General features: G+C 40.2%; 1 protein-coding gene across 2 annotated transcripts in view; it reads left to right on the top strand.

Moving 5' to 3' along the window:
- Positions 1–1199: 1199 nt before the first annotated feature.
- Positions 1200–13918, top strand: part of BBOF1 (basal body orientation factor 1) — a 35515-nt gene continuing 22796 nt past the window's right edge. For both annotated transcript variants that reach the window (XM_008138842.3, XM_054715921.1), the window contains exons 1-4: positions 1200–1329; positions 4890–5118; positions 10329–10394; positions 12933–13076. In XM_008138842.3, coding sequence (XP_008137064.3) covers positions 1271–1329; positions 4890–5118; positions 10329–10394; positions 12933–13076 — 498 coding nt within the window. In that variant the 5' untranslated portion in view covers positions 1200–1270. The remainder of the gene's footprint in view (positions 1330–4889; positions 5119–10328; positions 10395–12932; positions 13077–13918) is intronic.

The following is a 13918-nucleotide window of genomic DNA, read 5'->3' as shown; positions in this document are numbered from 1 at the left end:
AAAAAGGGGGTGTGGGAGAGCACCAGAGGTCAAAGGCCTCTGGAAAGGGTGTCGGTAATTAAGTTTTCCCCAGGGAAATGGAGAGGGAAGATGCACAATGACGTTTTAAAAGAAATTTTAAATTCAATTCGAAAAGGAGGCCGTCGCACAGCTGAGCTTCAATCACAAGTTTCCTAACTATTGTCTGGGCACCCAGAATTCCCCATCTGCCTTAATGACTCACTCACTCTCCTTGAATGAAGGCTTAGTCACAGAGCTCCTCCTAGGAAAAAGAACAATACTTTGGGGGACTCCTTGGCACAGGCGGGCTCAGGAGGGGGGAGAAGCAAGAGCTTTCAACTTTATGCAACTGCAGAAAAAGGGGCTGCGGACGCATGAGATACTAGCAAGTAGGAATGCGGCCGGTTCTGGGCAGGCAGCGTTGGCCGTACAGGACAGAATGGGGCCGAGGACCAGACGCCCGGACTCTCCGGAAGGCCCCGTAGCCTCCAGGTGGCAGTACTCGTTTCCTCGCCCGGCTCCCGGAGGCCCGCGGGCGCTGCCCGGCGGAGGCTGCCAGCCTCACTCCAACCACCGTCTCCTAAAAGTCCTCCACCGCCTCACCAAAAAAAATGTGTGGCCCCCGAAAGTCCGCTACGTGCGCCATCCCTGACAGAATCAGCAAGAGTTAGAAGCCTGAAGAGGAAGGGAGAAACCAAACGAGTCAGGGCAGGCTCGGGAGAGCCTGCGGCGGAGCACCGTCTGGCGGCCGCGGCCACGCAGGCTGGGCGTGAGGACCTGGGAGGATGCGCAGCAGGGACGCGGAACGCTGCGAAACTGGCGGGGCGGCCGGACCTGTACGGTAGCAAGACTCCCGGGGCGAGGGCGCCTCGACCTCGCGCCGTCTGAGACGCCCGGCCCCAGGACGTCGCGCCGCGCCGCGGGCTGGGGCTAGCTTGTCCCGGTCTCCCCACCCGGCCCCGGGACAGGGTCTGGTCCCTCCCGACACTCGCACACTCACCGCGCGCGCCGCCCCGGCGCGGCCGCCCGCCGCCCTCGGAGCGATCTCCGCCCCGCCCTCCGCGCCCGGCCCTCCGCGCCCGGCCCGCTGACTGGGCGCCCGCCGCGCGGCGGCGTGGGAGTCACGTCAGGGCGCATGCGCTCTCCGGGCACTAGCAACGGCCGGCGCGGAAAGTTACCAGCCCGGCGTGCTGGTTCCCTTAGAGACAGAACCAGGGCTGGGCGGCGGCGGAGAAACCGCCCAGACAGCCCGGCCCTTGGAGAAGCCAAGATGCCGATTAGGGGCAGGAGCAGAGGGAAAGGCAAGAACAAAGACAAAGACAAGAAGAAGTAAGGAGAACCCACTCGGGGGTCCTCTCCGGGGATTCGGGCCTGGGGGCCGCGGGGGATGACTGACTGACACCTTGCCGCCCGCCCTCCTGGACTTTTCTCTGGCTCTCCCGGATTCTGAGGACAGTTCCCATTGTTCAGAAGTTCTCAAATGCATGCCAGACTTGACTGCTTCAGCTGAGACCATAGGATGAGATTTGGGACCCTGACGTAATGTAGACACAGCCCCTACCTATGTATAATGCATTAACGATGGAGGCAGGTAGGTTCCCCAAAAGTAGAATTAATACAGGACCGAATGAAATAGGTGCTTGTGGAGGAACAAAGAGCCGAGAAGGAGGAGAACGAGGTCTGACACTAGAAGTGAAAGCCAGGATAACATTCATTGGGATATTGGGGTTCCTCTAGACCTGCGCTGTCCAATAGGGTAGTCACTGGCCATGTGTGGCTACATTAAAATGAAATAAAATTAACAGTTCAGATCCTCAATTGTACTAGCCACATTTCATAACCTCAGTAAGCACATAAAATTAACAGTTCAGATCCTCAATTGTACTAGCCACATTTCATAACCTCAGTAAGCACATGTTGCTTATCCCAATCCCAATTTTCTTTTTGTTCTAGGTTATTTTGTGTGTATTTTTTGTTGATAGATGAGTGATTCTTAACCCAGGGTGATTTTGCCTTCCAGGGCACATTTGGCAATATCCCTGGAGACATTTTTGATGATCACATCTGGGAATGTGTGCTATTGGCATCTAGTGAGTAGAGATGCTGTTTTACATCCTGCAATGCACAGGACAACCTCCTCACCCCCCACCCCAAAGAATCATTTAGCTCAGAATGTCAGCAGCGCCAGGATGGGGAAACCCTGCTCAAGACTATAAACTTCTCTAGAATAGGCACTAAGTATTATTCACCACATCTCCGGGACCTAGCAGAGAGCCTGGCACACAGCATATGCTTATTATTTGTTCAATAAACAAGGTATCTGCCTGTGTATGCTTCAACTTAGATATTTATTCCACAAGAACTGTGCTCTTGATCCTAGTCTGAGAGATCTCTACTATGTGGTTGAGATGATCTTGAACATCTAAAGGATCTCTTGATGATTGAAGTAGTTCCTTAGGTCTTCTAGGGATTCCTTTTGGTTCAAAGGAAAGCATAAAGGATTTGACCAAATTGGCTAATTGTTCAGATTTCTCCAAAATGATCAGAACTAACTGTAGCACGAATCCTTTCCAGGCTTGGAGCTGCTGCTAATTGTCACTAACTTATTAGGTAGCCCTGGTAGTTCTTGACACATTGGAGTCATACATGGTGTCCAACAATACTACATATGGGACTATGAGAGAATCCCCAAACTTGTAAAGTTTGTGAAGTTACTTGTTTAAGAGAGTAATAAATGCTAAGTGCAGAAAGTTTAGGAAACATGGAAAGTTAAAGTAGAATACAAAAATCACCTGTAATTCATCATCCACTACTATCATTTTGGGATTTTTTAAATCTTTTTAAAATGATAGCCCAATGTACATACTTATTTATAACTTTCATCTATATATATAATATACATACATATATATATAAAGAGGTAATATGCAAATTAGGCCGAGACACAATAATGGGTCACGACCAGACAGGAGGAGGTTGCATGCGCAGAGAAAGAGACACAGAGCAGAGACAGAGAGAGGGAGGCCTGCACCAGCCGGCGCAGCGGCTCGGGTGGCTCCGGAGTGGACACAGGCAGGGTGGCTGGGGGACGATGTGAGTCAGGCGCAGATCCGCCCCCCCACCCCCACCCCATGCAGCACCGGTCTGGCCTGACTCCTGCATCGGCGGCACTGCGCGAGTCAGGCACAGGTCCCAGCCCCCCACAGGGTGCCTCCTTGCGCGATTTCAATCGCATGCTGAGCCTCTAGTTTATTAATATAAGTATTCTTCTACAGTGTAACTTTAAAACCCACATAACCGCATAGTTAGTCTAGCACTTTTAAAAAGTGCCAAGGGCTTATCACATTCTTGGAACTCACTAGCATATGTTTTCTATTTTTGACCATGCATCTACAGTATATATATTAACAATGAAGAACATCGAGCCCTTGCCAGGTGGTTCAGTTGATTGGTGGTTCAGTTGATTGCCAGGTGGTTCAGTTGATTGGAGATTTTGGGTTCAACTGCTGGTCAGAACACATACCTAGGTTGGTGATTTGATCCCCACTCATGGCACATACGGGAGGCAACTGATGATGTTTGTCTCTCACATCAATGTTTCTCTCTGTCTCTCTCTCTGTCTCTCTCTCTCTCTTTTCTCTCTCTCTCTCTCTCTCTCTCTCTCTCTCTCTCTCCCTTTTTCTCTCAAGTCAATAAACATATCCTCAGGTGAGGATTAAAAAAAAAAAAAAGAACACAGATCTCTTATTCCTTGGATTTCCCATGACTCATAGTTTGAGAAACCCTGCTTTGTTTTTACAGTCAGTATTATTGGTCCTTTTATGAGAAATCCTATCTGATTTCTTTCATCAACTCAGAGCAAGTTGGACTTGGTACCTTCAGGAAGCAATTGGATGACTGTAGCAAGGCAGTCTGTCACTATTGCCTAAATCAGTGATGGCGAACCTATGACACGCGTGTCAGCACTGACACGCATAGCCATTTCTGATGACATGCGGCCGCATGCCGAGGATGAAACATTTGCTGCTCCTGAGGATGAAACATTTGCGATTAGAGTCTTGGAGTTAGTTTTTTCCTCAAAGTGACACACTACCCGAGTTATGCTCAGTTTTTTGGCGAAGTTTGACACACCAATCTCAAAAGGTTGCCATCACTGGCCTAAATCATGCTGGAAAGGGAGTTCAACAGCTATAACAGGGTGGGGGTTGGGGATGAAGCTGGCCATAATTTGTAGAGAATAAAAGGTGAGAGTGGGACTGAAAAGGGATCAAGAACCAAAAGTTGTTGGGGATGGAGGGTGACAGTATAGAAATCTCCACACATACTTATGTGTGTGAATAATATTTAGAATAAATATATAATACAGGGTGAAGTCTTAGTTATTAATCTTAATTATATATACCCAGTGCCTACCAGATAAGTAACTTGCCCAAGGATACATTTTTGTATTGGGATTGGGATAGGTGGAAGATTATAGAAATATGGACTTAAAGTTACATTTACACTATGAATGTATCTTCATGGTGAAGAGGAACTAAGGTAATGGATTAGTAGTAGAGAGAGCCAGGGTCTAAGACTGAGCAAGTTGGAATAGAAAAGACAGTTCAAATAAGTGAAAAGATGTGAAAGCTTTATGAAATAAATTTAACTTATTATGCCTTTCCTCTTTGTTTTTCTAGTCCTTTAGAGTTATGCTCCAAAGCTTTCCTCTTCCAGGAAGAGGCACCTACTAAGACAACTCCTTTGTCAAGTAAATATGTATTTATTATTAAATAATTCATCTAATAATGTTTGCTCATATGTGCCAGGCAATATCAAACAAAACAATAATAAAGAAATGTAATAGAGAATAATTAGTTATATGTTGTCAATGCCCTCTTCCCATATAGGAAGACAACAAAAACGGAGGAAACTGCAGTGGAAAGAGCCAAGGCCAATGCCTCCCTTTGGGAGGCCAGGCTGGAAATCACAGAACTCTCTAGGATTGAGTATCGTGATACTTCCCTGAGACTTGCGAAAACTAATGAGGACTTAAAGAAACAGCAGTATAAAATGGAGAAAGACACAATGTCTGTATTAAGCTACCTGAAGAAGCAGGACCAGGAGAAAGATAATATGGTAGGTGGGTAGAAATCCCAATTACATAGAAGCTTTGTGGCCTGCATTAACTAATTGATATTGGTCTGCCTTTATCAGTATCACTTATATATTTTTTTTTATTTTCATCTGCCTCCATATATCAAAGGCCTACATCTAGCTGTAGCAAATGCATACTTTTTCACAACCATGGATGTTCATTAAAACCAAAGAAATTATTTTGCAAAGAAGTAAAGCAGGTTCAATATATCCTGGTTAGCTAGCTCTCCTATAGTGTTTTACTCATTCTTCTATATCATAGAAATGCATTATTTTCTTAAACTTTATTTAAGCTGTTATAGTCTTATTTCATGTTAATTATAGAAATATTAAAAATAAAATACTTTGCCCTGCCTGGGCAGCTCAGTTGGTTAGAGAATCGTCCAAATATGCCAAGGTTGTATGTATGTTCTATCCCCAGTCAGGGTACATACAAGAATTAACCAAAGAATAATATATGCATAAATAAATGGACCAATGAATCAATGTTTCTCTCTCTCTCTCCCCTTGCTTCCTTTTACTCTCTATCTCACAAGTTTATAAGAATTAAAAAAGAAAATGTTTTAAAAATTATATCTTAAACAAAATTTGGAAATTTTTCTTAAAAATGGTTTTTTGTATTTAATGCTTTGTTCAGTCAATCACAAAAGATCATTTCACACCCGTGCTACATGGTTTAGGACTATATCTATTTTTTAGAATTTGTAAGTTTTCCTTAAACTAGTCTAGATATTGTTTACAATAATATTTCACTTCTGGATCCTCGGATTGCATAACCAAATCAAGGAGTTTTTAGTTTAAAACTACTTAGGTTCCATACTAAAACCAGCATTCTTGGAGAAATGACTAATTCCAAGACTGGGGCAGAGAAAGTAAAAGATGAGCCTGGAATATCTTATCGTGACAGAGAGTAAGTAAAAAATATTAACTTGGGATGGTGAACACAGAGTACAGATGATGTGTTGTGGAATTGGGCACCTGAACCTGTATAATTTTGTTAACCAGTGTCGCCCCAATACATTCAATAAAAAGGAAAAAAAAATTAGTAAGAAAAAAAAGTAAAAATATTAGAGGACACAGGAACTAGTTGAAAGGGGCTCCCACTGACCAAATCTGGGAAAATCAAAATAAATAACTACTAATAAATTAAAACTCATTGAAAAGAGTAAGTCCATGAGCACATACTACTACTAAATAAATACATTATAAATGAGGGAGAAGGGAGAGCTTTTCCTTATAGTAGAATGTAGTAAATTATTAAATTTCCAAGGAGTGAGGATGGAGTAGGAACAGTCACCATTTGGCATCACAGTAATAATTGATTCGGTCAGAAATTATCAGTGGATGCTAAAACTAGTGGGTTATAGTTTGATGTGCAGAAGGATATTTGCATAATCTCAAAATACCTTCCCACAAATTACTTAATTACAAAAGAAAAAAAATACTAACTTTTTTTTTTTTTTTGTAAGCCTTGTCGAAACAAGGCCACCAAAAATTTTGGTTGCCTCCCCCCCCAAAAAAAAAAAAAAAAAAATTGCGAGAGAGAGAGAGAGAGATACTAACTTTTAAATGGAGAAACCTGGCAGACACAATCTTAATTGATTCAAGTTGACATCAATCACCTCATGATGTGATGCACTAGAAAGGATACACCATTGCTTTGCAGTGTATGCCTTCCAAAAATGCATAACTTGAATCTACTCATGAAGAAACTTCAGACAACCCTAACTCTGGCCAGTAACCTTCAAAAATGTTGAATCATAAAAGACAAAGACTGAGAAACTTTTCCAGAGTAAAGGAGGCTAGGATACATGACACCTAAATATAATACGTAATCAAGAGTTATATCCTGGACTGGAAAAAGAAAAGTTGCAATGAAGGACATTAATGGGACAAGTGGTGATAAAATATGAATATGGATTATAGATTATATCAATGTTAAATTTCCCAATTTTGATAATAATACTATGCTTCTTAAAAAGTGCATTTTTAAAATAGGAAATACATAATTATTTAGAAGTAAAGGATCGTCATGTTTTTAATATATTCTCACATGGTCCAGAAAAAACAATATCTGTATATCTATATTTATATAATTATATATTTAGATAGATCTCTCTATATATTTAGATAGTTCTTTCTATACAGAGGGAAAGTAAATATGGCGAAATTGGGTGAAGAGTGTATGAGAACTCTGTACTCTTCTTGAAACTTTTCTAAAAAGTTACTCATATATATTATGCTAAGTGAAATAAGTCAGACAGAGAAAAATAAATTCCATATGATTTCACTTATATATGGAATCTAAAGAGCAAAATAATTGAACAAGTAGAAACAGACTCATAAATACAGAGAAGAGACTGATGGTTGCCAGAGGGGAGGGGATTTGGGGGACTGGGTGAAAAAGGTGAAGAGATTAAGAAGTACAAATTGGTAGTCACATGCCGCAACCTGCAAGGCTAGGGTTCAGGATCTGAAGAAGGGGCCGACGCACAAATGAAAGTCCTATACAAGAAATATTAATTTAGAAGGCATGGGGGGCCAGGTGGAGACCTCTCTCGGGGAGGCACACTCAAACCTGGCCTTATCTGCTTTTTATTAAATTTTAGATACACATCTTGCCCTCAGTAAATCACGGCAAACAGGTAGCAGACAGATCGTCTCTAAGGTCAATAAAGATCAGTAAGGTTCAGTAAACATTTACTTTGAGACTATTAGGTCAAGAAATTGCTTCGAGCCACCAGTATCTCAACATGGAACAATTGGTGCTTAGTGTCAGCCTGCTAATGCCCAAGGTCCATCTGCCTTCCCCGTTCCTTGGTGCACTCTTATGACAGTATTGGGAAAACGGTGGCTTCCCGCAGTCACAAGATAGTCCCAGGGATGTAAAGTACAACATAGGGAATATAGTCAATGATATTGTAATAATATTGTACAGTGCCAGGTGGGTACTTGAAATATCGAGGGGACCACTTTGTAAGTATATGATTGTCTAATCACTAGGGTATACATCTGAAATGAATACAAAATAATATTGAATGTCAAATGTAATTGAGAAATGAAATTTTTAAAAAGTTACCCAGATAAGAGAAATGCATATCAAAACAACAATGTGATACCCATAGCTACTATCAGAAAGTAACAAATGTTGGAGAGAAAGCAGAAAAATTAGAACCCTTATGCACTGTTGGTGGGAATGTAAATTGGAACAGTTACTATGGAAAACAGTATGGAGGTTCCTCAAAAAATTAAAAATAGAATTGCCAGATGACTCAGCAACAAGAATTTAAAGCAGGATCTTGGAGAGATACTTGCATGCCCATATTTGTTCAGACATTATTCATGTAGCCAAGAGGTGGAAGCAACACAAATGTCCATTGATGGAATAAAAAAGGAAAAAAATGGTATATACAGACATTTAATGGAATATTATTATACAGCCTTAAAAAAGAAGGAAATCCAAACAACCTAAGTGCCCATCAGCAGATGGGTGGATTAAAAAACTGTGGCACATCTACACAATGGAATACTATGCTACTGTAAAAAAGAAGGAACTCCTACTATTTGCAACAGCATGGATAGACCTGGAGAGCATTATGCTAAGTGAAACGAGCCAGTAGGAAAAAGATAAATATCACATGATCTCACTCATTTGTGGAATATAATGAACAACTGATTATCTAAAATAGATCCAGAGACAAAGAAGCATCGAACAGACCATCCAACCTCAGAGGGAAGGCTGGGGGTGGGGGAGGGGAAGTAGAGGGGGAAAGGCCAACCAAAGGGCTTGTATGCATGCATATAAACATAATCCATGGACACAGACAGTAGAGGGGCAAGGGCATGTGGTGGGGAGGTGGGGGGGAATGACCGGGGAGAGGTCAATGAGGGGAAAAAGGAGACATATGTAATACTTTAAACAGTAAAGAATAAAAATTTAAAAAAAGGAAATACTGCCCTACCCGGTTTGACTCAGTGGATAGAGTGTCGGCCTGCGGACTCAAGGGTCCCAGGTTCGATTCCGGTTAAGGGCATGTACCTTGGTTGCGGGCACGTACCCAGTGGGGCATGTACAGGAGGCAGCTGGTTGATGTTTCTCTCTCATCAATGTTTCTAACTCTCTCTCCCTCTCCCTTCCTCTCTGTAAAAAATCAATAAAATATATTTAAATAAAAAAATAAATAAATAAATGAAATCCTGTCACATGCTACATATGACATGGATGAACCTCAAGGACATTATGCTCAGTGAAATAAGCCAGTCAGGAAAGAATAAATATTGTGTTATTCCATTCATATCAAATATCTAAAGTAGTCAAAATCCAGAAATAGAAAGTAGAAAGGTGGTTGCCAAGGGCTTCGGGTAAAGGAGGAAAGGAATTAGTATTTTATGAGTATAGAGTTTCAGTTTTGCAAGATGAAAAAGTTACAGAGATCTATTGTACAACAATGTGAATATACTTTACTGAACTGTACATTTAAAAATGGTTAACATTTCCTTTCTGAAGTCAATAAAAACATATTTAAAAAATAAATAAAAATGGTTAGCATGGTCAATTTAATGTTGTCTTTAAAAATATTTTTTTTTATATTTAGAGAGAGAGGAAAGGAGAAACATCAATGATGAGAGAGAATCATTGATCAGCTGCCTCCTGCACGCCCCCTACTGGGGATCGAGCCCCCAACCCGGGCATGTGTCCTGATTGGGAATCAAACCATGACCTCCTGGTTCATAGGTCACCAATCAACTGCTGAGCCACACAGGCAGGGCTCTTTTTTTAACATGTATTTATTGACTTGAGAGAGAGAGACATCAATTTTTTGTTCCACTTATTTATGCATTTATTGATTGATTCTTCTATGTGCCCTGACTGGGTATCAAACCCACAACCTTGGCATACTGGGACAATGCTCTAACCAACTGAGCTACCCAGCCAGGGCTTAATGTTGTATTTTTTTTTTTTTTTACCACAATTAAAAAAAAAAAAAAGTTACTTAGGTAATTCTTATGATAGCCAGGTTTTGGAAACTAGCATTAGCAGATTAACGGTATGAAGTATGTTCCCTCTCCTCTTCCCACCTTACTCAACCTCTCCAACCCTACTGGTTTTCATATGTGAAAACAAGGCTATTTAATAAAGGAAGAACAGCAATTTCATCACCTTCCTAACTCTGTATTTTCATCTTCTACAGATTGAAAAACTAAAACAGCAATTGAATGAAACAAAGGAAAAAGCCCAAGAGGAGAAGGAGAAATTGGTAAGTATCAATGTACATTAATTAATATACTTACTGGGTGATCAGGTTTCTGGAAAGATCATTTTTAAGACACAATGAGATTAAATGAATCCGTCATCTGAGCAGCTCATTGACCTTACAGCTCATACACCTGTTGTGCAGAAGCTCAAAAAATAACATTAAAATATGTTATTGTAGAAAACCATCTGGTATTAATGGTGCTTAATGAGCCCGAGTTTTACATTCTTCCTATGGCTTTTCAGTGGGCCAAAAGTTAGGAAATATGTATATATTTTTAAAAGCTTAAAATATATCACAAAATATAAGCCCACACTAATATTTTCAATTCAGATGCAGGAATACAGGGTTTTTACTTAACTTTATCTCCTTATAAAGTTAAGTGTGTCCTTTCTTCCTTGCCCAAAATCCTGGTTCTTAATAATACCTATATAATTTTGTATTTGCTTTAAACCTCAATATATCAACAGTCACAGAATACTAATACCAATGCTACCACTAACATAGATTAGTGGGAACAGTTTTAAGATTTTTGTGGGGCCCTTTTTCCCTTGATATATGTCAATAGGAATCTACTATCAAATTATAAGGTTTAAGAACCATTTGAAGCCCTAACTGGTTTGGCTCAGTGGATAGAGCAGTCGGCCTGCGGACTGAAGGGTCCCAGGTTCGATTCCAGTAAGGGCATGTACCTTGGTTGCAGGCACATCCCCAATAGGAGGTGTGCAAGAGGCAGCTGATCCATGTTTCTCTCTCATCGATGTTTCTAACTTTCTATCCCTCTCCCTTCCTCTCTGTAAAAAAATCAATAAAATATATATATATTTTAAAAAAAGAACCATTTGAAATAATTCCTTTCTGTGAGGTTATGCCACAAACTCAACAACACACTTTGCTTTTGATTTTTATGAGTTGCTTTTGAAAAGTTTAATTGTGCATATAAAAGTATGTAATTACATAAATATTTATAATTATGTAAAATATTTATGTGTTTCCAAAGTCAAATCTATCAAACATGGTATATTCTGAGAAATCTAACTTCTGTCTATGTGTTCAAAATATACCAGAGTATATTATCAAAATAGAGTTTTGTCAGCATGATAGGTGAGAAATTGTGTTTCAGTGTATTTCAATTTGCATTTCTCTTATTGTGAGCTAGGTTGGGCATTTTTTTCATATTTTTGAGGGTCATTTGCATTACTTTTGATATTTCAGGTGTGGTGGGTTTTTTTGTGTGTATGTGTGTTTTGTTTATTATTGTTGTTTTTGCTGTATTGGCCCTTTTTCTTTTTCCTCCTTTTTCTCTCTCATTTTCTTCCCTTTCCCCCTCTTCTTCCTTCTTTTTTCTCCTCCTCTCTCTTCTTCCTTCCTTCCTCTTTCTTCCACCTTTCTCCTTGCTTTCCTTTTTTAAAAAAAATATTTTTATTGATTTCAGAGAGAGGAAAGGAGAGGGAGAGAGAGAGATTGAAACATCAATGATGAGAGAGAATAATTGATTGGTTGCCTCCTGCTGAGGATTGAGCCCACAATCCAGGCATGTGCCCTTGATCAGAATCGAACCGGGGACCCTTCAGTCCGCAGGCTGACACTCTATCCATTGAGCCAAACCGGATAGGGCTCCTTGCTTTTTTTTTTTCTTTCTTTCTTTCTTTCTTTCTTTCTTTCTTTCTTTCTTTCTTTCTTTCTTTCTTTCTTTTTTTTTTTTAACATATTTTATTGATTTTTTTTTTTTTTTTTTTTACAGAGAGGAAGGGAGAGGGATAGAGAGTTAGAGACATCGATCAGCTGCTTCCTTCACACCTCCTACTGGAGATGTGCCTGGAACCAAGGTACATGCCCTTGACCGGGATCGAACCTGGGACCCTTTCAGTCTGAAGGCCGACGCTCTATCCACTGAGCCAAACCGGTTAGGGCTCCTTGCTTTCTTTACTAGAGATATTAGCCCTCCCTTTATTTCTTAATTTATTAGTTTTAATTTAGGGTCAGGAACGTTATTTATCTTTCTTACAGATTACTTTTTTTTTTTTTTTTTTTTAGCCCTGATTGGTTTGGCTCAATGGATAGAGTGTCGGCCTATGGACTGAAGGGTCCCAGGTCTGATTTCAGTCAAGGGCATGTACCTTGGTTGTGGGCACATCCCCAGCGGGGAGTGTGCAGGAGGCAGCTGATCGATGTTTCTCTTTCATTGATGTTTCTAACTCTCTAACCCTCTTCCTTCCTCTCTGTAAAAAATCAATAAAATGTATTTTTTTTTTAAAAAAGAGAGAGACAAAGACTATCACAAAAAAAATTTTTTAGTCTTATGCCTCTTGTTAATAAATATCTGCATTTTCTATACAAGATCAGCTTACTTAGAATTTTTCTTATTCAAGGCACTTGATATTTTTTAACAGAAAGTAAAACTTTATGCAAAAATAAAAAGGGAACATTTCTCCAAAGAGGGTAGACAAATGGCTTAAGGCTTCAAATGGAACATGATTCTGCAAGATATCTGTTATTTTTCCTAATCATTTACCTGTTTTTCTTTGTTTTTATATACAGGAACAAAAGTATACTGTGCAAATAAATGAGCTGGAGGGACAGTTCTATCAGAAAGCCAAAGAAATTGGCATGATTCAGACAGAGCTAAAAACAATAAAACAATTCCAAAAACGAAAAATCCAAGTGGAGAAAGAATTAGATGAGGTAAGTTTCTTTCTTTCTTTTAAAAAGGAGGTTAGAATTAACCACTATATCTGCAAAAGCCTTCACTGACATTTACTCATGTGAGATGGTAAAGGGATTTTTTTTTTTTACAATAAAAGTGTAAGACATCAGTTTAGGGCTGGATGCAAAAGGTCTTGATGTTTAGACTTTTCTTTTTCTAAGCATTGATTCCTTTGTAAATGTACTAAATCTTAGCCAGCACATCCTCCCACATTTATCAGCAATCAAACCTTTAGAGTAACCGGTTTGGCTCAGTGGATAGCGTCGGCCTGCGGACTGAGGGGTCTCAGGTTCGATTCCGGTCAGGCGCATATGCCTTGGTTGCGGGCACATCCCCTGCAGGAGGCAGCTGATCGATGTTTCTCTTATCGATGTTTCTGGCTCTCTGTCCCTCTCTCTTCCTCTCTGTAAAAAACAATAAAAATATATTTTAAAAAAAAATCTTTAGAGTAACTTCAATAAGAAACAAACTACAGTTCTTTGAAAATAGTATGGGCAAAGTCTTAAAGGAAAATATGCTTAGACAGATGAATGATAATTTTAGAAAATTTTAGAAGGCTCTCTGGGTAGATGCGGGTGGGATGCGGAAAACAGTACTTTTAGAAAATTCCTCTGACCTTGCTATGCTCTTTCTCTTACTTTCCATCTCCTCAACTCAGAATATAGTTTTATTGCATTGATCATAATGCAACAAATGTCGCAGATGAGTGCCAGGCACAAGTAGCTGAAGTCAGCTTTGTGACTTTGGGCAAGCTACTTAACCTCTCCATACCTTGGTTTCCTCATCTGTAAAATGAGGAGAATAAGAATCCTATAGTGTT

Source organism: Eptesicus fuscus, chromosome 5 (assembly GCF_027574615.1).
Source record: "Eptesicus fuscus isolate TK198812 chromosome 5, DD_ASM_mEF_20220401, whole genome shotgun sequence".
Classification (NCBI taxonomy): Eukaryota; Metazoa; Chordata; class Mammalia; order Chiroptera; family Vespertilionidae; genus Eptesicus; species Eptesicus fuscus.
This window is presented reverse-complemented; position numbering and strand designations above follow the sequence as displayed.